At 45.5% G+C, this 25,413-nt stretch overlaps 1 protein-coding gene across 1 annotated transcript in view; it reads left to right on the top strand.

Moving 5' to 3' along the window:
- The window catches only part of MYO7A (myosin VIIA), a 161,860-nt gene that overhangs the window by 118,741 nt on the left and 17,706 nt on the right, over positions 1–25,413 (top strand). Inside the window, exons 29-43 of the mRNA XM_083735822.1 lie at positions 881–1,008; positions 1,833–1,959; positions 2,856–2,975; positions 4,954–5,127; positions 7,185–7,412; positions 9,226–9,396; positions 11,262–11,379; positions 12,337–12,463; positions 13,367–13,536; positions 14,546–14,736; positions 15,484–15,608; positions 17,468–17,625; positions 21,302–21,455; positions 23,400–23,555; positions 25,014–25,119. Of these exons, the coding sequence (XP_083591948.1) occupies positions 881–1,008; positions 1,833–1,959; positions 2,856–2,975; positions 4,954–5,127; positions 7,185–7,412; positions 9,226–9,396; positions 11,262–11,379; positions 12,337–12,463; positions 13,367–13,536; positions 14,546–14,736; positions 15,484–15,608; positions 17,468–17,625; positions 21,302–21,455; positions 23,400–23,555; positions 25,014–25,119 (2,253 nt within the window). The remainder of the gene's footprint in view (positions 1–880; positions 1,009–1,832; positions 1,960–2,855; positions 2,976–4,953; positions 5,128–7,184; positions 7,413–9,225; positions 9,397–11,261; positions 11,380–12,336; positions 12,464–13,366; positions 13,537–14,545; positions 14,737–15,483; positions 15,609–17,467; positions 17,626–21,301; positions 21,456–23,399; positions 23,556–25,013; positions 25,120–25,413) is intronic.

The following is a 25,413-nucleotide window of genomic DNA, read 5'->3' as shown; positions in this document are numbered from 1 at the left end:
AGGTTGAATCCTGTCAAGACAGAAGTACTGTTTTGGGGGGACAGGAGGCAGGTGGGTGTGGGGGACTCCCTAGTCCTGAATGGGGTAACTGTGCCCCTGAAGGACCAGGTGTGCAGCCTGGAAGTCATTCTGGACTCACAGCTGTTCTTGGAGGCGCAGGTCAATTCTGTGTCTAGGGCAGCTCTCTACCAGCTCCATCTGGTACACAGGATGAGACCCTACCTGCCCTCAGACTGTCTCACAGGAGTGGTGCATGCTCTAGTTATCTCTCCCTTGGACTACTGCAATGCGCTCTATGTGCTCAATGCGCCACTACCAAGAAGGCCCTCTGCCTAGTTCCCTGTAACTTGGCTTCTCGCAATGATGGGGGTGGAGACGCTCCTTCAGGTATACTGGGCCGAGGCCGTTTAGGGCTTTCAAGGTCAGCACCAACACTTTGAATTGTGCTCGGAAACGTACTGGGAGCCAATATAGGTCTTTCAGGACCGGTGTTATATGGTCTCGGTGGCCGCCCCCCAGTCACCAGTCTAGCTGCTGCATTCTAGATTAATTGCAGTTTCCGGGTCACCTTCAAAGGTAGCCCCATGTAGAGCGCATTGCAGTAGTCCAAGTGGGCGATAACTATGCAAGACTATGCAGAAATCAGCACCTTGGAGAGAGGGCAAGGGGTGGTTTCAGGACCACGGAGAGTGCTCCTGCAGCTGAGATCAAGCATCCAAGTTGCCTCAGCAATGTCCCGGCTGCATATTAGAGCAGAGCTAGGTTGTCAAGGTCCCCTACCCCTCAGTCTGTATGTGGGTGGGAGTTAGGGAAGAGGGGGAGACGATGCCTCGTTCACACATGTCACAGGTTAACTCCTTCCCTCCCTGTGTTTTGTTAGGTGACCAAGCGTCTTCACGATGGTGAGTCCACCGTCCAAGGCAACAGCATGCTAGAGGACCGGCCTACCTCAAATTTGGAAAAGCTCCATTTCATTATTGGTAATGGCATCCTCAGGCCAGCATTAAGGTTAGATATTAGTATGAAAAAGAAGAAACATTCTGTATGGGCATTAAAATGGTCACCGGGTCTTCTCTAGGGATGATGGGGGAGGAATTAGATTCAGTTTGCATTTAAAGGAGAAACTTCATAATTCACACTTTCCGAAACAATATGCAACTGAAACAGACGGCCTTTGAAATTTGCACATTTCCAAATATTGCAAAGCAGTTTTCCCACAATGTAATGTGTGCAAAGATGTGCAGATGGAGGTAAAGAGTGCCTAAAAATGCATTATATGACAGAAAATGACATACAAAAAATGCATTATATGACAGAAAATGACATACAAAAAATGCATTATATGACAGAAAATGACATACAAAAAATGCATTATATGACAGAAAATGGTTTTGCTAATATGTGTACATTAGGCAAAATTGCATATGCAAATGTTAGGAATAATTTGCACTGCAATGCTGATAATTTTTTTACGATGATTCACACTTTCTGAATCAAACACAGCTAGCCTTCAAAATTTCCCATTTATCCAAATTTTGTGATGCAGTTCTCCTCCAAGCAAATAATGTGTCTGAATGCATAGATAGATAGATAGTTAGATAGATAGATAGATGATTGATAGATAGATGATAGATAGATGATAGATAATAGATAGATGATAGGGTGTGTATTGCAAGATGGGGACGGCTGAGCCAAGAGATGCTCTGTTCACTGTTTCCACCTGTGCACAAGCCTGTCTGCAAGAAGCACTTCTCCTTAGCGCTTGCAAATGGATTCTGTCCATGGGGGAACTTGAGAGTTATGTTCCAAACTTAGTGCTCTTCCTCCGGCAGGGATGAAATTTATTGCCAGATCTGCAAACAGCTGACCCAGAACCCTTCCAAAAGCAGCCATGCCCGAGGGTGGATCCTCGTCTCCTTGTGTGTGGGCTGCTTCGCCCCTTCAGAAAAGTTTGTCAAGGTAATGTTGGATCTTGGTTGGAATTGCTGTTCTACCAGAGAAGAATGGCAGGTGAAGTTGATGGACTATGCCGAAATGGCTAAAACGACCGGAAGAATCAGAAATCAGGAAAACCAAAATTTTAATAAGGAATGGGGATAAATTTATAACGTATCTTTGTAAGACCATTGTAAACAGTTAAAATTGTTAGTAGGATTGGAATATCATTTGTAGTTTTATGGTGAATTCTGGATACAACGCAGAGGTATAAGATTTGGGTAAAAGATGCAGGAGGAAATGATTAATAATAGGACCCACAAAGGGGAGGATGGAAGTCCAGGAGATTCCTTGGAATCTTGTTTTTATGATTTATGTTCGACATTTGACTGTAAAATTGTAATCTGAAAAACCAAATAAATGAAATTCAATAAGACTACTTAAAAACAAAAAGGAATTGTGTAACTGGGAAAGTCCACTTCTCATATTAGGTTTTCAGGAACGTTTTGGCGCTTTTAACTTTTTCTAAAATTGCTATGATGCAAAGCCACCTCCCTGTTTTATTTATTTATTTTGCGGAATGGAGGGATGTTTTGAATGGTTGTGATACGTACCTAACTATCCTTACTGGGGAATCTTTTTTGGGGGGTAAGTTGTAACTTCTTTCTTGATTTTTTTATTTGTACTTAAGTAGGAGGACTGGTTGTTCTGCACATTCCACCTGAGAGCAGAACCACATATTTGCAACCATTCCAAAAATAAAAATTGTGGGGTGCGGTCAGGAATCAAATGTTGGACAGGAAATCGGAAGCATGAAATCAAAAACCTAATTTTTAAAAACATGGTGCTGCCAACTGTATTTTTGAATGTTTGAAAGCCATGTGGAAGTTCTCATTGCCGTCTTTTGTCTTGGTGTACAGTATTTAAGGAACTTCATCAATGGAGGGCCTCCAGGTTATGCTCCATATTGTGAAGAGAGGCTCAGAAGGACATTTGCCAATGGGACAAGAACTCAGCCGCCAAGTTGGCTGGAACTTCAGGTAAAAAGTGCTTGATTTACGTAAACTATATTGCAAGAGCCCAATATAATCTCTAAGGTGATGTTTTCCTCTGTGAACACAAAAGCACTCTTGAGGGGACAAACATCAGAAAGTTAATATTTCCAGAACCTTTGTGGTTCTTTAGGGCCCCATCTGCATTATACATATAAAGCAGTCTTGTACCATTTTAAATAGTCATTGTTGTTGTTGTTTAGTCGTTTAGTCGTGTCCGACTCTTCGTGACCCCATGGACCAGAGCACGCCAGGTACTCCTGTCTTCCACTGCCTCCCACAGTTTTGTCAAACTCATGCTGGTAGCTTTGAGAACACTGTTCAACCATCTCGTCCTCTGTCGTCCCCTTCTCCTTGTGCCCTCCATCTTTCCCAACATCAGGGTCTTTTCCAAGGAGTCTTCTCTTCTCATGAGGTGGCCAAAGTATTGGAGCCTCAGCTTCAGGATCTGTCCTTCCAGTGAGCACTCAGGGCTGATTTCCTTCAGAATGGATAGGTTTGATCTTCTTGCAGTCCATGGGACTCTCAAGAGTCTCCTCCAGCACCAGAATTCCAAAGCATCAATTCTTTGGTGATCAGCCTTCTTTATGGTCCAACTCTCACTTTCATACATCACTACTGGGAAAACCATAGCTTTAACTATACGGACCTATGTTGGCAAGATGATGTCTCTGCTTTTTAAGATGCTGTCTAGGTTTGTCATTGCTTTTCTCCCAAGAAGAAGGTGTCTTTTAATTTCATGGCTGCTGTCACCATCTGCAGTGATCATGGAGCCCAAGAAAGTAAAATCTCTCACTGCCTCCATTTCTTCCCTTTCTATTTGCCAGGAGTTGATGGGACCAGTGGCCATGATCTTTGTTTTTTTGATGTTGAGCTTCAGACCATATTTTGAGCTCTCCTCTTTCACCTTCATTAAAAGGTTCTTTAATTCCTCCTCACTTTCTGCCATCAAGGTTGTGTCATCTGCATATCTGAGGTTGTCGATATTGGGTTGTTAAGTAAACAACAAATAAACAAATGTGCCATGCTCTTCACAGACCTTTGTTGGCAAGGTGATGTCTCTTAAACAGTCATAGCTTCCCCCAAAGAATCTTGGAAACTGTAGTTTGTTACGGCTTCCGGGAATCAACACCGCCACCATTATTATAAATTATAGACTGCCCTTCATTCATCACAAGATCTCAGGACAGTTCACAGAATACAAATACAAGTTGAAAACACAGTAACTGAAACAACAAAACTATCCTGAGGTACTAGCTGTGAGTCAGCGGAGCCTGTAACCTGAAGCATCTATAACCTGAAGTGTCTGTAACCCGAGGTACCACTGTACCACCCTATATCCGGAGGTCTCAGGGCAGTTCACAGAATAAAATCAAGATATAAAACCACAAAATATTTAATAAAAATAAAAGCAGCAACTCAATAGTGACCCCCCCAAAAAAAAAACATTTTAAAAGGGTACAGTTTGGTCCTAGGCAGGGCCGGCCCACCCATGAGGCAACATGAGACAACTGCCTCGGGCGGCAGGTTCCACAGGGCAGCAGATCCCAGTGTTTTTTAAAATCGTATCAACCAAAGGCCTGATTAAAAAGGAACATTTTTGCCTGGCGCCTAAAAGTGGATAATGAAGGCGCCGGGCGAACATCCCTGGGGAGAGCGTTCCAGAGACAGGGAGCCACTGCAGAAAAGGCCCCGTTCTCGTGTTGCCACCCACTGGACCTCTCGAGGAGGAGGCACACGAAGAAGGGCCTCAGAAGGTGATCACAGGGTCCGGGTAGGTTCATATGGGAAGAGGCGGTCCTTGAGGTATTGTGTAGAACATTAAATATCTGCTACAATACCAAGCACGGGAGGAGATTTTACCGGAGGTCCTACATTAGTTTGAAAATCCGAAGCCTGCATCTACAGTTGTCTTAGATTATGTTTTTAATTTTAAAAAAATAATGGCTTTCCTTCCTTCTGCTAGGCAACCAAATCTAAGAAGCCCATAATGCTGCCCGTGACGTTCATGGATGGGACAACCAAGACCTTGTTGACAGACTCTGCGACAACAGCCAAAGAGCTCTGCAACTCTTTGGCGGACAAGATAAGCCTGAAGGACCACTTTGGATTCTCGCTTTACATTGCTCTGTTCGACAAGGTAGGCCACAGGTCTAGGGGAAACTGGGTGTGCTTTTAACATGCTACTTTCAAAACCCATCTTGCGGGGAAGGCAGCATTCGTGGAGTTAGGTCCCCAGTCTCCAGCACCCAACACAAACTGTTTGTTCTTATTTACAGAGATGAGGGAGAAATCCACTTCACATTTAATGGTGGACCTACATATTTTGCATTTTCCAAAGCAGTACAAGAACCAAAACACAACCAGCCTTGAAAATTTGCACTTCTCTGAATTTTGCAATGCGGGTCTCCTACATTTTCTCCTAATATGTGATAAAAATGCACATGCTAGGGTGAAGTGTTCATAAAAATGCATGATTTATGATTTTAGCCATGCTTTACCCTAGTATATGCATTTTTGTACACGTTACTTGGCACATACAAAATGTGTGTGAAAAAAATTTTCCATCCACTATCATAGGAGAAAGAAAACCCAAATCATAACTTTAAATTTAGAAAAATAATTAATATGGTATATCTTCACTAAATTTCTTCCTTGAGAAGGAAATAAACCTATTTTCTTACATTTTTTTTAACTTCGTTGCTATTTTTGTGATGTTTTTAAAGCAACTTTTCATTGCTTCTATGTAAGACTCATGTTGAAGAAGATTCATAAGATAACTGCTGCTGCTGCTACCGCTACGATGACGTTAGCAGGAATAATAATTCCTAGGACCAGGGCCAGCCCAAGACATTTTGACACCTGAGGCAAACCACAAAATGGTGCCACCTCCTCAAGAAGGGTGTGAGTCAATATCTATTTGAGGAACAAGGGAGGGGGATAAAGATCTACACTGGGATCTGCTGCCCCTGTGGAAGCTGCCGCCCGAGGCGGTTGCCTCATGTTGCCCCATGGGTGGGCTGGCCCTACCTAGGACCAAACTGTAAAGGACTCCATAGACAAACCCTCCCCACACCCAGTGTCAGATTTACGTATACGCTAAACAAGCTGTAGCTTAGGGCCTCACTCTCTTGGGGGCCCCAAAAAAAATTAAAGGAAAAAAAAACTGAATGTACATTTCCAAAATATAAGATAAAAATAAAATAAAATAAAATAAAACCTACATACAGCAATAGTGTTTTGTGTTGTGTAGGCTCCTATGATGTGAGTCATGGGCCCCGCCTGCTAGCCTGCTCCCTAAATTATCACTGGTTTGCTCCTATCTATATATAGGGTGCCTACATTCTGCTATTTATAATTATTAGTAGTTTGCATCATATATTTACACCTATGATTATTTCATGTTACAGCAAGTTTCTGAGTCTTTGGAAATTGTGTTTCTAAAGGAACTTTTGTTATTGCCAAATGCCAATATGTTTGCATTATTCAGTTTGTTACGAATAAAAAATAATTTTAGGTTAGAGCTTAGTAATCTTCTTAATTGTATTTCAGTTCAGCAATCACTTTGATAAAATACATATTTCATTATGTGCAAATGGTTTTCGATACCTATTAGGACCCTAAATTACCATATAGCATATATCCAACACAAAAAACAGCGGCAATTTGTTGTTGACAAAGGACAGCTGGACATATAAAGGGCCCCATTACCTTCAGTAGCTTAGGGCCTCATCAAACCTAAATCCAGCTCTCCCCACACAGCAACAGGGATGCACTGAGGACCAGGATTTCCCACCATGGGAACCCTGCTTTGGGGGGGGGGGGTGTTTTTAAATTTTTAAAATTTTAAATAATTTTTTAATTTTTTAAAAAGCCAGGCAGCGCCTGCGGGTCTCGAACCGCTGGAAGCGATTAGGGCAGCCTTCTCAACCTGTGGGTTCCCAGATGCTGCCAAACTACAACCCCCATCACCCCTAGCTATCAAGGCCAGAGCTCAGGGATGATGGGAGTTGTAGTCCAACAACATCTGGGGACCCACAGGTTGAGAACCACTGGATTAGGGGATAAAAGCAATGATTTTGGTCGGTGGAACCGCTGGGCTGGGCTGGCTTGAACCCCGTTTTTTTAAGGCCTCACAACCACTTATTGGAAGGGGAGGGCGCCAAACGTTTACCTGTTTTCCTCTCCCCTTTCCAGGTCTCTTCCCTCGGCAGTGGCAGCGACCACGTGATGGATGCCGTATCTCAGTGCGAGCAGTACGCCAAAGAGCAGGGGGCTCAGGAACGCAATGCCCCCTGGAGGCTCTTCTTCAGGAAAGAGATCTTCACGCCTTGGCACAACCCCAACGAGGACAACGTCGCAACCAACCTCATCTATCAACAGATCGTGAGAGGGGTGAAGTTTGGGGAATACCGGTGTGATAAGGTAAGCAGCTGGGCACATTTCCCCCCATAAAAACCGGGGCTGAGATGAATTATGAGGATGAATTTTGGACAAACGTTGGCATCCCATGTGAAAAACCCATCTTGTGGTTTTTGATGGGGCTGTCAACAGAGTTTGCTCATTCTGACAGCAGACGGACTTTGTACAGCGACTGCATAGAATCTTCAGGGCTCGGCAAGGTTTACCGGCCATGGGCCAGATCACTCGCATGGAGATCGTCCATGGGCCAGACTGGCGCAGTGCGGTGCCAAAAATCGCATCTGTGCATGTTCACGGCACCGGAAATCGCTTCTGCGCATGCCCAGATGCCGAAAATCGTGCTTGCGCAGATGCGATTTCTGGTATCTTTGCATGTGCAGACACGATTTCTGGTATCTGTGCATGCGCAGACGCGATTTCCGGTATCTGTGCATGCGCAGGCGTGATTTCCCGTATTTGTGCATGCGCAGGCGCAATTTCCGGTATCTGCGTGTGTGCAGACACGATTTCCGTTATCAGCGTGTGTGCAGACGCGATTTCTGGCGCCACTCAGCGAGTCCTCGCACTGCGCTGCGCTGGTGTAGTACAGCGCACGGAGGACTCACCGAGGGAGCTGCTCATGGGCCGGTAAAACGGTCTTCGTGGGCCACATCCGGCCCATGGACCACATTTTCCTGACCCCTGGCATAGATGAATCTGACGGACTGTGGTCCTTCAAGTTTGATAATGATAATGATAATGATAATGATAACAACAACAACAACAACAACAACAACAAAAACAACAACAACATTTGTACCCCATCCATCTTACTGGGTTGCCCAAGCCACTCTGGGCTGCTTCCAGTATATACAGTACAAAAACATTTAGAGTAAAAACTTCAAGAAAGCATTCCCCTTGCTCGAAATTTGTCACATAAACACACCATGGCACATTTGTAATGTATTGATTTTAGTTTGAACATTTTATCCCGCTTTTCTAAATAAACTGGAAGGAAGTGGAAAGAAAAGTTTCTAAGTGTGGAACTTCACTCCAGTCCATAATGCATTTATTTTTATTTATGGCATTTATATCCCATGTTTTCTGCTAAGGAGATGAAGGTGGTGTACATTGTTCTCCCCCAATAAAAGGTAAGTTTGGAATTGTTCACAATACCAAGAGATGCTAGTGACGTCGTAGATGGATGTTAATGAAGTTGTAGACAGGGTGCTGGCATTTTGCACCTGTTTTGCCCTGGCAGTCCAAGTAAAGCCGCTGTTCGCCCCCGATGGGGTCCTTTTACTGGGGCTTTCAGGTAGCACACTCCCAAGGTAGTTTTCCGGGCTTCTTGAGTGGTCTTAGTCTTTTTTTCCCTTTTTAAAAAATACAGTTTCTAAGCAAATCAGTCTCTTAAGCTTAAGCCAAGAAATAGTATTCTCTATGAAACTGAATATCAATATACGTATCAAGGCTTTGAGATTAGACCACTACATCCATCTACGACTTCACTAGCATCTCTCGGTATTGTGAACAACACTGGACTTACCTAAAAAGATAAAGAAAACAAAAGACTGAGCTAAACATTTGAAAAATCCATTGAAACCAGACATTATAAGTTCATCTTAGGCTGGGTAGTTCGTAAGTCTCTGTGCCTTTGCACAAGGTTTTTTTCTCAGAAGAATGACTACTTATTTTGGTAATTATTGTGTGTATATAAGCTGGATTAGGTCCAGCAGGATCTTCTTATGTTCTGGTACTGCAGGAAGAACAGCTTCCATTTTCCTTTTCCCAATTGTCTTTCCTGTGTTTTCCTGTTCCGGAACCCCTTTCCCCACAGGAAGAAGACCTGGCAGAGCTGGCTTCCCAGCAGTACTATGTGGATTACGGGTCGGAAATGGTCTTGGAGCGGCTCCTGAACCTGATCCCCTCCTACATCCCCGACAGAGAGATCACGCCTTCGAAAACCATCGAGAAGTGGGCCCAGTACATTATAGCTGCCCACAAAAAGGCAAGGAGCTGAGCGTTCCTCTTCTGCTGAGGCTGCCAGAGTTTAGGAAAAAGCACTCATTTTAAGTGGCGGCATCCTAATTTGAACAGGGACGCAGGTGGCGCTGTGGGTTAAAGCCTCAGCGCCTAGGACTTGCCGATTGAAAGGTCGGCGGTTCGAATCCCTGCGGCGGGGTGCGCTCCCGCTGCTTGGTCCCAGCGCCTGCCAACCTAGCAGTTCGAAAGCACCTCTGGGTGCAAGTAGATAAATAGGGACCGCTTACCAGCGGGAAGGTAAACGGTGTTTCCGTGTGCGGCTCTGGCTTGCCAGATGCAGCTTTGTCACGCTGGCCACGTGACCCGGAAGTGTCTCCGGACAGCGCTGGCCCCTGGCCTCTTGAGTGAGATGGGCGCACAACCCCAGAGTCTGTCAAGACTGGCCCGTACGGGCAGGGGTACCTTTACCTTTACCTTTTATCCTAATTTGAAATTTGCATCCATCCTTTATACGAACAGAAAACTCCTTCTCCTTCCCACTGTTCTGCTGTGCACCCCTATTGCCGCCTCCCAGGGCCTTTAACAAACTAGAACTCCCAGGAATTGGGGGGGGGGCATATGCACCAAATTAAGGGACGCAGGTGGCGCTGTGGGTTAAACCACTGCGCCGTTTGGACTTGCCGATCGGAAGGTCGGCGGTTCGAATCCCCACGACGGGGTGAGCTCCCGTTGTTCGGTCCCAGCTCCTGCCAACCTAGCAGTTCGAAAGCACACCAATGCAAGTAGATAAATAGGTATCACTGCAGCAGGAAGGTAAACGGCATTTCCGTGCGCTGCTATGGCTTCGCCAGACTGGGGTCCCTAAGGTGGTTGGATGGCGACTTGTACGGCTCCTTCCTTTGGACCACATCAATGAGGTCGAGAGGGAGGTTTAGTTGTCTGGGCAGCCCAGGACCTCCAGACACACTGCCCAGGCTTGCGCCCCAGGGATCCCACTCCAGTGCTGCTAATTCGGGAGGCAGCAGTTACGAGTTCCTGATCTCTACAGCCACAGCAGGTGCTGTGATTCCCCAGTGGTTTGACTTCATTCCCAGAGGTGCATTCCATTGTCTCTTGAGACAGACGCATGAGAACAACAACTCTATCCATCTATCTAGGTTGGGGAACATGCAGCAACCCAGTTGTTGTTTAACTACAGCTCCCATCAGACCCAGCCAGAATAGTCATTGGTCAGGGATGATGGGAATTGTAGTCCAGCAACAGCTGAAGAGCCACTGGTTCCCCATTCCTGGTATATAGGATTGTGATCTAAGTACAGTGAGATCTCTGTTTCTGTTCACCTCCAGTTATGTATCCTTCAGGATACGTACGTGGCAAACTCAGAAGTATTTTTCCGGGTTTCGCTGTGTGTGCATGTGCAGAAGGGGTCCCTCTAGTTGCAGAAACCTCGGGATCTGACCAGAGCTCCGGAACGGATCCCGTCCGCAACCGGAGATACCACTGTATCTGTTAAGTTGTGGGTGAACATATCAGACAACACAGCGATTCTTCCAAAGCAGCTCTTTATTTGTAAGCTGGAACAGAACTGAACTGAAGCGCTCAGTCAGCCTGCTTATATAGAGCTCCAGTACAACGTTACTGTAGCAACTTTCTAAAACTATCCAATCACTGAACGTCACTTTCGATCCTTCATTTGAATACCTATCTACAGTATCCCCCTGCTGGCCCAGGGTGAGAACTTCAGTACATAACAGTATCTTTGTAGTGGGACCAGGCTACAACTGCTGAATATATGTTTTAGATTTCTCAGTGCTGCTTGGTCCACCCAAAACCCTACAAGATGTTCACTGAGGTTTATCAACTTGGTGTTTTGTTTCCTCCTTCCTACAGGGAATCTATACCCAGAAGCGAACAGACCCGAAGAAAGTCAAGGAAGATGTGGTGGATTTTGCTCGCTTCAAGTGGCCTTTGCTGTTCTCCAGATTCTACGAAGCTTTCAAGTTCTCAGGTAACCCCAAGAAACTAGACCTCATGATAGACTGCACCGCTCTTAACTATAGACGTTGGTGGTGAACAATGGCAATCTATCGGCAAGCTCACTTCTTAAGTTTTAGTTACCGTTCTTTTATAAGGACTATAGCCTTATTGGAGTTCACCGTTTGGTTCTGCGTTGCTCCCGGGAGGGAGGGAGGAAGTCAAATGATACTGAGGTTGATTCAGAGAAAGAGTTTATTCTGCTCTCCGGATAGCAGAAGGCACTTGCGTGGTCAGTTCCCAGCAAGTCCAAAGAAATGAGAAACTTCATGCAGTATATATATCCTCCAGGCATCTTCTCCCCCCTTCCCCAGGAATCCAACCACGTCAGCTCATACACGTAAGTTGACATCCATGACCATAAATAGATATTCCTGTTCCGGTACTCTTGACCATAAAAGGTTGTTCCTGTTCCTATACTCTTATCTTGGGGCAGGAGGTCACCAACTCTGAGAACACTCCTGGCACCGTTCCCGGGTCTCTTGTCAGACTTGACAAGGTCTGTGCATCATTTTGTGGTCAGGATGTAAGATAAGACCCAGATGCGCCATCCCTGCTCCACGGAACTGGCAAGGTCATCCATTGCCGTCACGGACTGATAAAGGAGAGGGCTTTGAGCACTTGTTTATACAGCTGGCTTTCTGTTTATACATTGACTCAAAAGCTCAAGTTAATGTATTTTAGAAATGCTCCCTTGGAGGAGGAAAAATGAGGATTTAGGGTCCCGTTTCAGACTGACTTCATAGAAACCCATTCCTTCCCCCTTCATTACCAGCTGGGAACAGTTCAAGGAGGCTGGTGAAACAGCTGCTATTTGGTAATCACTGGGAAGCACCAGAGGCAGCTGCTCTCTTAAAATTCCTGATGGAATAGCCCTGCTTCCCTTCTCTATTCTGAAGCCTGATGGAGCTACATCTTATTTCAAACCCAGGTCCCAGCCTTCCCAAAAACGATGTCATTGTAGCTGTGAACTGGACAGGAGTGTACTTTGTCGATGAACAAGAGCAGGTCCTTCTGGAACTTTCCTTCCCAGAGATCACTGCCGTCTCCAGCAGCAGGTAAGGTGGCAAAATGCTAACTAATCAGTAAGTCCGTTAGCATGCAGCCAAGCAATATGCTGAAGTGTTCAGTCCTCTGGTCTTTGGGGAAAGTGATAACCCTCTGTAACATGCCCTGCCCCAATCTCAGCCACTTTCTCCATGAAAGCAAAGGGGCAGGAAAAGGTCTCTATGACCCTTTCCTCTTCAACAGGTATGCTGATACGGGTATGGGTTGGGACGCTTGGTGGCGCTGTGGTTTAAACCACTGAGCCTCTTGGGCCTGCTGGTTGGAAGGTTGGAGGTTCGAATCTCCGCTACAGGGTGAGCTCCCGTTGCTCTGTCTCAGCTCTTGCCAACCTAGCAGTTTCGAAAGCACACCAGTGCAAATAGATAAATAGGTACTGCTGCTGCGGGAAGGTAAATGGCGTTTCCATACACTCTGGTTTCCGTCACGGTGTCCCATTGAGCCAGAAGCGGTTTAGTCATGCTGTCCATATGACCCAGAAAGCTGTCTGTGGACAAACACCGGCTCCCTCGGCCTGAAAGCGAGATGAGCGCTGCACCCCATAGTCGCGTTAGACTGGACTTATCCATCCAGGGGTCCTTTACCTTTATCCTTTTTACCTTTTATGGGTAAGGGTATGTCCAAAGGTATGGTGTCCATAAAATGTATATATTGGCAAAAGGGGCCCTCGGGCAGGAGATATAGAAGCATGATAAGACACACCAACAGGTTAAAGAACAGTTTCTACAGGTGGGCCGTGAGGCTGCTGAATGGAAGACAGCAACATTGCAGCTGACGTTCGGGTTTGGTGGTCATACGACAGCACACAGAGTGTAACAAGGACTGAGAGATTGAGGGAGGCTCGTTTAATCTCACTGGTACAGTGGTACTGTGACAATAAAGTATTTCTATTCTAGAGGTGGGAAGCTTCAGGGACAGAGCTTCACCTTGGCCACGATCAAGGGAGACGAATACACCTTCACGTCCAACAACGCAGAGGACATCCGAGGTCTGGTGGTCATATTCCTGGAAGGGCTGAGGAAGAGGTCGAAGTTTGTGGTCACGCTCCAGGACAACCCAAATCCTAGTAAGGAAACTGAGCTGAACAAAATGTACCTAGGGAAATATCAGGGTTCAATCCTTCAAACACTATCAAGGGGGATGATATTGTCTGGGTCACTTTTCGTAGTGGACTGATCTGAACGGATACCCCTGAGCTTGCTTGTGAATTAGAACACAGTTCCGTTGGTTTATAATTATAATAATAATTTATTATTTATACCCCTCCCATCTGGCTGAGTTTCCCCAGCCATTCTGGGTGGCTTCCAATCAAGTGTTAAAAACAATACACCATTAAATATTAAAAACTTCCCTAAACACGGCTGCTTTCAGATGTCTTTTAAAGATAAGATAGCTGCTTATTTCCTTTACATCTGAAGGGAGGGCGTTCCACAGGGCGGGCGCCACTACCGAGAAGGCCCTCCGTCTGGTTCCCTGTAACCTCACTTCTCGCAATGAGGGAACCGCCAGAAGGCCCTCGGTGCTGGATCTCAGTGTCCAGGCTGAACAATGGGGATGGAGACGCTCCCTCCTGGGAGCCAATGCAGATCTCTCAGGACTGGTGTTATGTGGTCCCGGCAGCCACTCCCAGTCACCAGTCTAGCTGCCACATTCTGGATTAATTGCAGTTTTCAGGTCACCTTCAAAGGTAGCCCCATGTAGAATGCATTGCAGTAGTCCAAGCGGGAGATAACTAGTTTACACACTTTTCTGGATTTTGCAATGTATTTCCGTCAAGCAAAAGGGGGTGTGTAAACAATATGCAAAAGATATGTACCAAGATGCACATTTTTACTGACAAACCCATTGAAAAGTGTACATTTTATGTAAAGGGCGCATCTTCTAAATTAAAAGCACACACAAAAATTGTGTTTGGCCTGTGTGTGTACCCTAGAACAGCCTTCACCAAACTTGCACCCTCCAGTTGTTGTCGGACGACAGTCCCCACTGGGCAATATCTTATGTGGGATTTGTGAACTGGAGGGGATTGGACTGGATGAATAACTAAGATGAACGGCTGTTTCTGTCTCCCACAGCGGGTGAAGAATCGGGGTTCCTCAGCTTCCTCAAAGGAGACTTGATCATTCTGGATCAGGACACAGGAGAGAACGTGATGAATTCCGGCTGGGCTAATGGGATCAATGAGAGGACGAAACAGAAAGGGGACTTCCCGACAGATTCTGTTTACGTCCTGCCCACAGTCACCATGCCTCCTATGGAGATTGTGGTAAGCTGCAGGAACGGTGGTTAAAAACAGCAACCACAGTTGCCATTCTTCTTTAGCCGGCAACTTAAACTGATAGAATATGTGCAGCTTGCAGATATAACATATAGAATAAGAGAAAAGAAGAACATACGTTTAGAGAAGATTGGAAAATGTTTATTGAATATCTGGGGGGACATTGTGTACACTTGAAAACGTTGGCAGCATTAAGATAAATTCAACAGTGTAAATAAGTATTGGTGCATGTAATAATGGAATACAGAATGGGTTAGTTTATGTAAAATATGCAGGGATTTATGTTATGCAAAATGAACCATGGAAAGAGAAGAAGTGAAGTCATTGATATTTTAAGGTTGTTTAAATGAGTACTCTAAATTGTAAAACAGAATAGAGAGAGAGAGAGAGCAATCACACACATGTTGTCTTGTGAAGAAATAAAAGTAGTATTTACTTACATATCCCAGGTCTCCAAGAAGCAATTAAAGTAGCAAAAGGAAGGCAGGTTTAGAACTACTATCTAAGTTACAAAAGTACAAGATGTAAGTTCAAAAGTGGTGTCTGAGTTGCAGAGTTCAGCCATACATATGTCATCAGCTTGGGAAAACATTTTGATTCTATACTACGCTGAAAAGTTTAACTGTTTCTTTGACTGATGCCGCTCCTTTGAGAGCCAATGCTCCATGCCATATTAATGTCATTTCATTGTTATACTGTGTCATAATTAATGGTGGACATTTCTCTGCACCCCAGGCCTTGGTTACCATGACACCAGACCAGAGGCAGGATGTCATAAGGACAGCTCAGCTGGTGACGTCAGACAGTGAAGAAAGAATGAAGCCATATACCCTGGAAGAATTCTCCTACGATTATTTTAGGTAAGCGTTTAAAGAAACGGGAGCAGAGATGTCTACTGGTCTCTTGAAATATCAGCTGGATCCCTTTCTGTGCTAGAGAAAAGCAAGCAGGGAGAAGTTTTCCTTTGTCTCTCAGAATGCTAGAACCTGTTTGAACCCAATGAAGCTGAATTTTGGAAGATTTAGGACAGGGGTAGGCAAACTATGGCCCGGGTGCCGGATCCTGCCCAATCGCCTTCTAAATCCGGCCCATGGACGGTCCGGGAATCAGCATGTTTTTACATGAATACAATGTGTGTTTTTATTTAAAATGCATCTCTGGGTTATTTGTGGGGCATAGGAATTTGTTCGTTCCCCCCCCAAAAAAATATAGTCTGGCCCCCCACAAGGCTTGAGGGACAGTGGACTGTCCCCCTGCTGAAAAAGTTTGCTGACCCCTGATTTGGGACATGCAAGGGAAAGTTTATTACACAGCACATATATGGAATTAGTTTCTACCAGAGACAGAGATGGCTTTAAAAGAGAATTGGACAAAACTATAGAGGAGAAGTCTCTCAGTGTCTTCAAGCCATTCCTCCTCCATTGTCAAAGTCAGCATTTGCCTGATGGTTTGCCTGTTAATTGTGTGTGTTGTGGGGTGTGTGTTGTTTTTTTTAAAAAAAATGTTAGTTTCATTTGTTGTTCTAAACTTGATGCTTCTAACTGAGGCAGAAAGTTGGAGCTTCATATCACTTCCTCTAACAGCAAGCTCAGGCAGTGGGACAGAAATGGAGTCCCAATGGCAGCCGTCCTACTTAGGTAGGGAGAGATACTGCAACTTTTTGTTGCAGGCGCCACTTATAATGCATCGCAATGCAATGTAATACTGTTACATAAAAAGACAAGGTGTTGTTGTGAGTTTTTGGGTGTCAATCCCCTTTAATCTCCGGATCCAGCAAATGTTAACGTCTTTTCAAGGCTTCTAATTTTGGGAATAGCAGGGCTAACCTCCTGGTGAGGTGTAAGGGGAACAAAGGAAGGGGGCTCTGTGGGAGATGGCAAATGGCCCTCCTTCAACTCAGCAGAAAACGAGAAGGACCAAAGCAAAAGGGAGCTGAGAGCTTTGGGGAGGTTGCACTGTGATGTGAACCGGAAGGTTTTGTTTTGTTTTGTTTTTTTGAATTTGCATTTTATTTATTTGTTAACATTCTTACATTACATCGGTAAACATTGACATATTACATTACAGGACTTACTATAATGTAATTTCCAACATGCATACAAAAATTATATACAAATTGTATATGCCTTGAAAGAAAATGAAACAAAAGAAAAAAAAGAAAAGAAAGAAATAAGAGAAAAAACAAAAACAATTCCCCCCCCAAAAAAATCATATACATACCAACACCCTAGACATCCTGTCTTTCCTGTTGTATATTCTTTTTTTACAAATGAATGTACTCTTATTATTGTATATTTCTTTACATATTATCTGATACATTCCTATATCAATATGTGCTCTTAGTCTTATTTCTCAACTCAGTCTCACTCCAGCATCAATCAAACGCTAGCATAGATAGCGAACCTTTAATGTATTTTTGAACATACGTTTTAAATCTATCCCATTTTTCCATAATTTTTTTGTTTCGAATTGCCTCTCAGGGTATTTGTTAACTGCGCCATTTCAGCAAATTCTTGTAGCTTTTAATGCCAGCCTGTTATTGTCGGGGCTTCTTGTTCCCTCCACCCCTTGGCCACCCAAGTCCGAGCTGCGGCCGTTGCATAGAAGAACGCCTCCCTAAAGGCCTTGGGGATATCCCTGCCAACGATGCTTAACAGAACTGGAAGCTAAAGCAGCAAGCAGGGGAGAGATCCTCACTGCCTTGTCTTCTTCCCCACAGGCCTCCTCCCAAGCACACGCTCAGCAGAGTCATGATTACCAAGAACCGAGGGAAAGACAAAATGTGGTCCTACACCCGAGAGCCCATCAAGCAGCCTTTGCTGAAGAAGGTCCTGGGAAGCGAGGAGCTCTCGCAAGAAGCCTGCATGGCCTTCATTGATATCCTTCCAAGTGCTGTGCCCCTGCTGAGCCAACAGGCATGAATGAGGCCACAGAGAGAGAAGTGGGCAGCATTGCCCAACCCTTTCCTGAAGTCGGCCACAATCCAGCGGTCTCAGTGTGCCTGTCTGGCAGAGTCTGAAAGACAAACTGGGGACAGGCTTCGGGGAATCGGCTCCCCCCCCATGGCAGTAAATAATAATAATAATAATAATAATAATAATAATAATAATAATAATAATTTATTTGTACCCCGCCCATCTGGCTGGGTTTCCCCAGCCACTCTAGGCAGCTTCCACAGAGACCAAAAATACACTAAAATGTCATACATTATAAACTTCCCTGAACAGGGCTGCCTTAAGATGTCTTCTGAATGTCAGGTAGTTGTTTATCGCTTTGACATCTGATGGGAGGGCATTCCACAGGGCAGGCGCCACTACCGAGAAGGCCCTCTGCCTGGTTCCCTGTAAACTCACTTCTCACAGGGAGGGAACCGCCAGAAGGTCCTCAGCGCTGGACCTCAGTGTCCGGGCAGAACGATGGGGATGGAGACACTCCTTCAGGTCTACTGGGCCAAGGCCGTTTAGGGCTTTATAGGTCAACACCTACACTTTGAATGGTGCTCGGAAACATACTGGGAGCCAATGTAGGTCTTATGTGGTCTCGGCGGCCGACCCCAGTCATCAGTCTAGCTGCCGCATTCTGGATTAGTTGTAGTTTCCGTGTCACCTTCAAAGGTAGCCCCACGTAGAGCGCATTGCAGTAGTCTAAGCGGGAGATAACTAGAGCATGCACCACTCTGGCGAGACAGTCTGCGGGCAGGGAGGGTCTCAGCCTGCGTACCAGGTGGAGCTGGTAGACAGCTGCCCTGGATACAGAATTGACCTGCGCCTCCATGGACAGCTGTGAGTCCAAAATGACTCCAATGATGATGATGATGATGATGATGATGTCAGTGTTTGTAAAAAAAGAGAGAGAAAGGGTTCTGACTTCCCTTCGTTGCCTCAGCCTGGTCCTCGGACCCTTGTCAGCACAAAAGAGTCCATAAGAAGAGTATCCTTGCAGAGTACTTTCTGCTTTTATTCTTAAAAGTCTTTCTGCAAAAGCGACTGACCAACTGTACACACATCAACACAACCAGCTTTCACCAACCAACCCAACAAACTAACATTTCTCACTCTATATATATAACCCGGTGCAGGCTGCTGACTCATGCTGACCCAGCTTTTTAAGCATTAAAGAAACAGCGGCCAATTTTTAGCTGTGACACATAATAATAATAATAAATTTTATTTATACCCCGCCCTCCCCAGCCAAGACCAGGCTCAGGGCGGCTAACAACCAATAATAAAAACAAGTTGATTAAAATACAATTTAAAAAACAAGATTAAAATACAACATTAAAACATTAGGGCCCTGTATTCCACCGGGAGCCAGTGCAGCTGGAAAAACACTGGGTGAATCTGCTCCCATGGCAGAGACCCTGTGAGGAGCCTCGCTGCAGCATTCTGCACCCGCTGGAGTTTCTGGGACAGCTTCAAGGGCAGCCCCGCCTAGAGCGAATTACAGTAGTCAAGCCTGGAGGTGACGGTCACATGGATCACTGTGGTCAGGTCGGGGTGGGAAAGGTAAGGGACCAACTGCTTGATGCAGCAAAGGTGGAAAAATGTCGCCTTGGCTGTTGCTGTAACCAGCGCCTCCATGGAAAGGGAGGCGACAAGGATTACACCCAAATTACAGATCAAACGAAAGGAGCTCCTTACCAGTTAGAATCTTTAATAATCACAGGGAGGGAACAAAGAACACATCTAAAAATGGTGGTGCTCCCAATTAAGGGATACTCTCCCCTCAGTCCCTATTAATCTACGTCACTCCTATGTCTTGTAATCTGAGTTTGTAGCCTCTGTGCTTTCTGTTCTGACACTTTCTGAGTTCTCCGTGACTTTGGAGAAGCGGGGAGGGTGCTGTCCAGAGACTGTGAATCTGTTAACTCTCTCTCTCTCCCAGTGATTCTTCTCCTAACTGTTCCCTATCCAGTTTTTCCCAGCTTCTGCCTTCTGAACTATGCCCCTCTGCAAAACACTGTTCCAAATCTATACTGTCCTCCTGTTCCTGGGAAGATTCAGGAGCAGGGAGAAGGGGTGGCTCCCACCATTGCTCCTCGGTGCAGCCCTCCTGAAATAGAGTCGAGAGTGGATTTCATGCTCTTTATTCAGCTCATAGTGGTGAGGAGGAATGGAAGTTCACGCAGAATGTCTGCTTTATATACATTATTTACACAATGGGCCCCACATGATTGGCTAATTCCGGGACTCTCCTGTAGGCCAGTGAGGTCGCGGATTCACTTCCACCTGTAGCTGGATTGGGTGGCTCCTGTGGACCAATCAGACTGCTGCATTCTGGAGCCTATTGTTCTAGGACCAATCAGACTGCTGCATTCTGGAGCCTATTGTTCTAGGACAATCAGACTGCTGCATTCTGGATCCTATTCAACTCAGTACATAATACCTCCTCAGCACGGTCACTGAAATCTGGATGGTTTCTGTTCCTTCCAAAATACTGTTCATTTGGCTTAAGCCAGTGAAGTGTTAGGAAATGGCAGTGGGCGTCCCACCAGCCCACCTCAAAGAGAACAAGTTCTGTAGGGAAAGTCCCATGACCCTTGTTGTGTATTGTTCCCTCCATCTCTTCCTTCTCCTTCCTTTTCCTCTTCTGGTTTAATGGTGTGGCAATGGTATGATCACATTTCACACACAGGAAGCCTCCGAACTTTCACAAACTGACATAAATTATCCAGCTCTAAGCCCCTTTTATGAAGACAGCGTCAACAGACAAGTCTGTAATACCCAAATCACAAAACCTACGAAGGAGAGGCCTTGTGTCTCCTGTATACAGTGGTACCTCGGGTTACAGACGCTTCAGGTTACAGACTCTCCCGCTAACCCAGAAATAGTACCTCAGGTTAAGAACTTTGCTTCAGGATGAGAACAGAAATTGTGTGGCAGCAGCGGGAGGCCCCATTAGCTAAAGTGGTACCCCAGGTTAAGAACAGTTTCAGGTTAAGAATGGACCTCCACAACGAATTAAGTTCTTAACCTGAGGTACCACTTTACTGCAAAAAAAAAATAGAATGAGATCAAGTATTTCCTGCACCCCACAAACCTCACAACATCCAGGGCTCCTGTGCAAGCCGCTTTGAAGAGTTCATCGTCCCAACGAAACAGGCCAACTTTGTCTCTTCTTTTGGTTCAAAAATCTTCCCTTGATGGGCAAAATGAGAATACCCTCTTTTCCCTCAGACCCCCATCATCTCACACTGCTTTTGCCATACAACCAAATGGTATACACAGTCCATTCGACTTCCAAAGCGTTCGAAAACCAAAGCACTGTGTCCGATTGGCTGCAGGAAGCTCCTGCAGCCAATCGGAAGCTGTGGAAGCCCCGCCAGACGTTCGGCTTCCAAAGATAGTTCGCAAACCAGAACAGTCACTTCCGGGTTTGCAGCGTTCGGGAGCCAAAACGTTTGAGAACTATCTGTTCGAAAACCAAGGTACGACTATTGTTTCAAATTGATTTTGAAGCCGTCTTGAATATTCACAAGAAAAGCGATGTAGAAATGCTACCTTATTATTTCCTGCCTGTTCCTGTTATTGCACCCTTAACCTTTCCTGTGCACCTATCCTGAAGTATATGGGCGACTACCCTTCGAAAAGAACCCGCTCGGTGAACGAGCTAACAGACCAAATATTTGAAGGCGCCTTGAAAGCCGAACCACTCAAAGATGAGATTTACTCGCAAGTCCTGAAACAGCTCACTGACAACCACGTTAAGTAAGAGGTTCTGCGTCTCTGCACGAGAATAACGTTTGCAGTGGAACTTTCTGTGGACAGAGAAAGATTTACTGCCAGTGTGTAGCAGCTCTGTCCCGCCTGTGAAGCCCTTTCTACCTTCCCATATTTGAATCAGCCAAGAACGTGCTTGCAGGTGCAAGTGGAATTTTGTGTGCAGTTCATTGTTCATTTCTTTCTTTGCTACAGATTTTTGTTGAGCTTTGATAAATCCTAAATATCAAATCAATTACTTAATAATAATTGGCATAACAGAGGTGTTTTTAATAAATAATAATAATAATAATAATAATAATAATAATAATTTATACTCCGCCCATCTGGCTGAGTTTCCCCACCCACTCTGGGCGGCTTCCAATCGAGTGTTAAAAACAATACAGCATTAAATATTAAAAACTTCCCTAAACAGGGCTGCCTTCAGATGTCTTTTAAAGAGAAGATAGCTACTTATTTCCTTTACATCTGAAGGGAGGGCGTTCCACAGGGCGGGCGCCACTACCGAGAAGGCCCTCTGCCTGGTTCCCTGTAACCTCACTTCTCGCAATGAGGGAACCGCCAGAAGGCCCTCGGTGCTGGATCTCAGTGTCTGGGCTGAATGATGGGGCTGGAGACGCTCCTTCAGGTATACAGGACTGAGGCCGTTTAGGGCTTTAAAGGTCAGCACCAACATTTTGAATTATGCCCGGAAACATACTGGGATCCAATGCAGATCTCTCACGACCGGTGTTATGTGGTCCCGGCGGCCGCTCCCAGTCACCAGTCTAGCTGCCACATTCTGGATTAATTGCAGTTTCCAGGTCACCTTCAAAGGTAGCCCCACGTAGAGCGCATTGCAGTAGTCCAAGCGGGAGATAACCAGAGCATGCACCACTCTGGCAAGATAGTCCGCAGGCAGGTATGGTCTCAGTCTGCGTACCAGGTGGAGTTGGTAAACAGCTGCCCTGGATACAGAATTGACCTGCCCCTCCATGGACAGCTGTGAGTCCAAAATGACTCCCAGGCTGCACACCTGGTCCTTCAGGGGCACAGTTACCCCATTCAGGACAAGGGAGCCCCCACACTCACCCACCCCCTGTCCCCCCAAAACAGTACTTTTGTCTTGTCAGGATTCAACCTCAATCTGTTAGCTGCCATCCATCCTCCAAGCGCCTCCAGACACTCAGGCAGGACCTTCACTGCCTTCACTGGTTCTGAATTAAAAGAGAGGTAGAGCTGGGTATCATCTGCATACTGATGAACACCAAGCCCAAATCCCCAAATCATACCCTATTATGGCAGGGGGATAAATGCAAATGAAGAACACTGGGCAGGCAATCTTCAAGGATCGTAGAATTTAAGCACAACAACAAAAAAGCATTATTTTATATTGCAGGTTCAGGAAACGGGGGTACAAAAAAGGGAGATCTGTTTGAACGACAATGGCAGAGACTGACTGTGTTCTTGGTTATTGGCACAGGTCACAAAATCAAACCAAGCAGCAATAAGCTTCTCTGTTCTTTATTGATCTCCTGGTACTTTGATAGTTTGATTGAACTTTTTCAGATCTGCGAAAAATACGCAGTAACAAATAAGATGCACATAACAAAACTCAACTATAAAATTTGTCCCGGTGATGTTTGTAAATGCACAGAAAGAAGGGGAGACCCAGTAATGGAGAAGGTGTAGAAGCAGCCGACAAAAATGTTTTATTAAGCTAAGGACCCAAAAAAGTTTAGGTGTGATACCAGTCCATAGCAGACGATGAAGATCTGGACGAAGGACTGCTCCCTGTTGCTGTGGCACAAGTTTGACAAATGGAAACCAAATAACTGAGAATGGTGTTTTTGATTGATTGATTTAGATTTCTTTATTTTTTAAAATTGGAAAACAAATGGGCTTTCGGTGTGTGTTTTCTTCACCATATTCTCTTGTTTTCTTGCTGGAAAGGTACAGCGAAGAGAGAGGCTGGGAGCTGCTTTGGCTTTGTACGGGCCTCTTCCCCCCCAGTAACGTTCTCCTGCCCCATGTTCAGCGGTTTGTTCAGTCTCGGAAGCATCACCTGCTTGCCACGGACTGCATTCAGAGGCTGCAGAAAGCACTCAGGTAAGCTGCTGGGAAGGGACTGTCAGCTCACGGGTGGAGCAGCTGTTTTGCATGCAGAAGGATCGGGACCACAATACCCCAACAGCTGCTTCTCCCCTTACGAACCAACCCAGACCCTGCGATCTTCTTTGGAGTTGTTTTCAACTACAGTGGTGCCTCGCAAGACGAAAATAATCCGTTCCGCGAGTCTCTTTGTCTTGCAGTTTTTTCATCTTGCGAAGCAAGCCCATTCGCGGCTTAGCGGATTAGCGCTATTAGCGGCTTAGCGGGCTTAGCGGATCAGCTGATAAGCAGCTTAGCAGATCAGCTGATAAGCGGCTTAGCGGATCAGCTGATAAGCGGCTTAGCGGATCAGCTGTTAAGTGGCTTAGTGGCTTAGCAGATCAGCAGATCAGCTGATAAGCGGCTTAGCGGATCAGCTGTTAAGTGGCTTAGTGGCTTAGCAGATCAGCTGATAAGCGGCTTAGCGGCTTGGGGAAAAGGGGGGGGAACCCCTGCAGGAACTCGCAAGACATTTTCGTCTTGCGAAGCAAGCCCATAGGAAATTCGTTTTGCGAAGCACCTCCAAAACGGAAAACCCTTTCGTCCAGCGGGTTTTCCGTCTTGCGAGGCATTCGTCTTGCGGGGCACCACTGTACAGTCGTACCTTGGATCTCAAACACCTTGGCTCCTGAACGAATCGGCTCCCGAACGATCGAAACCCGGAAGTGAATGTTCCGGGTTTTGAATGTTCTTTTGGAAGCCGAATGTTTGATGGCGCTTCCACAGCTTCCGATTGGTTGCAGAAGCTTCCTGTCAGAAGCTCGTCCTACACTCGAGTAGGACCCTGGCAGAGACACATGCCCGACTGGCATGTTCTCTTCCTCCTGGTCAACTGTTTGGGAGCTTCAAAAGCTTTCTTCAGCCCAAACATCACAGCGACTGATGCCAAGAGACATCCGCACACTTAGGGATCCGCAGAGTCTTCGCAGTTTGCATGACAGAACCCAGCAACTCAGCTGAGCTTCCATCAGACAGCAAAGAGAAAAAGAACAAAGGACAATAGTCCCACTTCATGGAACACACTAACACAAACATCCTGTCTCCGTCACTTCCCACACTGTGGAGTAAAAACATATACCGTTCATGCGATAGACAACAATCCCATGACTGCAATCACGGAGCAGGAATCTTAACATTTCCTGCAGCCAATCAGAAGCCGCACTTTCGTTTCCAAACGTTTCGGAAGTCGAATGGACTTCCAGAACGGATTGCGTTCGACTTCCGAGGTACAACTATAGTTTGTTTTTATTGCTTTGTATTTCATCAGTGATGTTTTTAAATGTTGGGAGCTGCCTTGAACCCCAGCTTGAGAGAAAGGACATATTAAATACAGTGAGTAATTTAAAATAAATAAATAAAGAGGTGCCCCCAAGCTGTTCTCTATAGCAAGTTTTTTTGTTTTGTTTTGTTTTTCAGGAACGGATCTAGGAAGTACCCGCCCCATCTGGTAGAAGTGGAGGCAATTCAGCACAAAACAACTCAGATTTTCCATAAAGTGTACTTCCCAGATGACACAGATGAGGTAAAAGCAAAAAAAGGAAAGGGGGGGAGAATTGGACAAAATAAGCAAGGCCACAGCCTGTGGAGAAGCTGTAGTCTGTGGGTTGGGAACAGGGCTGTTGAGAGTATCTTTAGTCAAGGAAGATCCTGGGTTCAGGTTTCTACAGATGGGAAGCAGGACTGGGTGACCGTTTTCTTGTTTTAATGGGATTGTTTTATTGCACATTTTAATGAGGGATGCTTATATTGCATTGTTGCAATGGGGAGGGCTATTTGGTTGTCTTTGTTTTTGTTAAGTTCTGGGCGAACATAGCAG

This window comes from Podarcis gaigeae (assembly GCF_964106915.1).
Source record: "Podarcis gaigeae genome assembly, chromosome: 4".
Classification (NCBI taxonomy): Eukaryota; Metazoa; Chordata; class Lepidosauria; order Squamata; family Lacertidae; genus Podarcis; species Podarcis gaigeae.
This window is presented reverse-complemented; position numbering and strand designations above follow the sequence as displayed.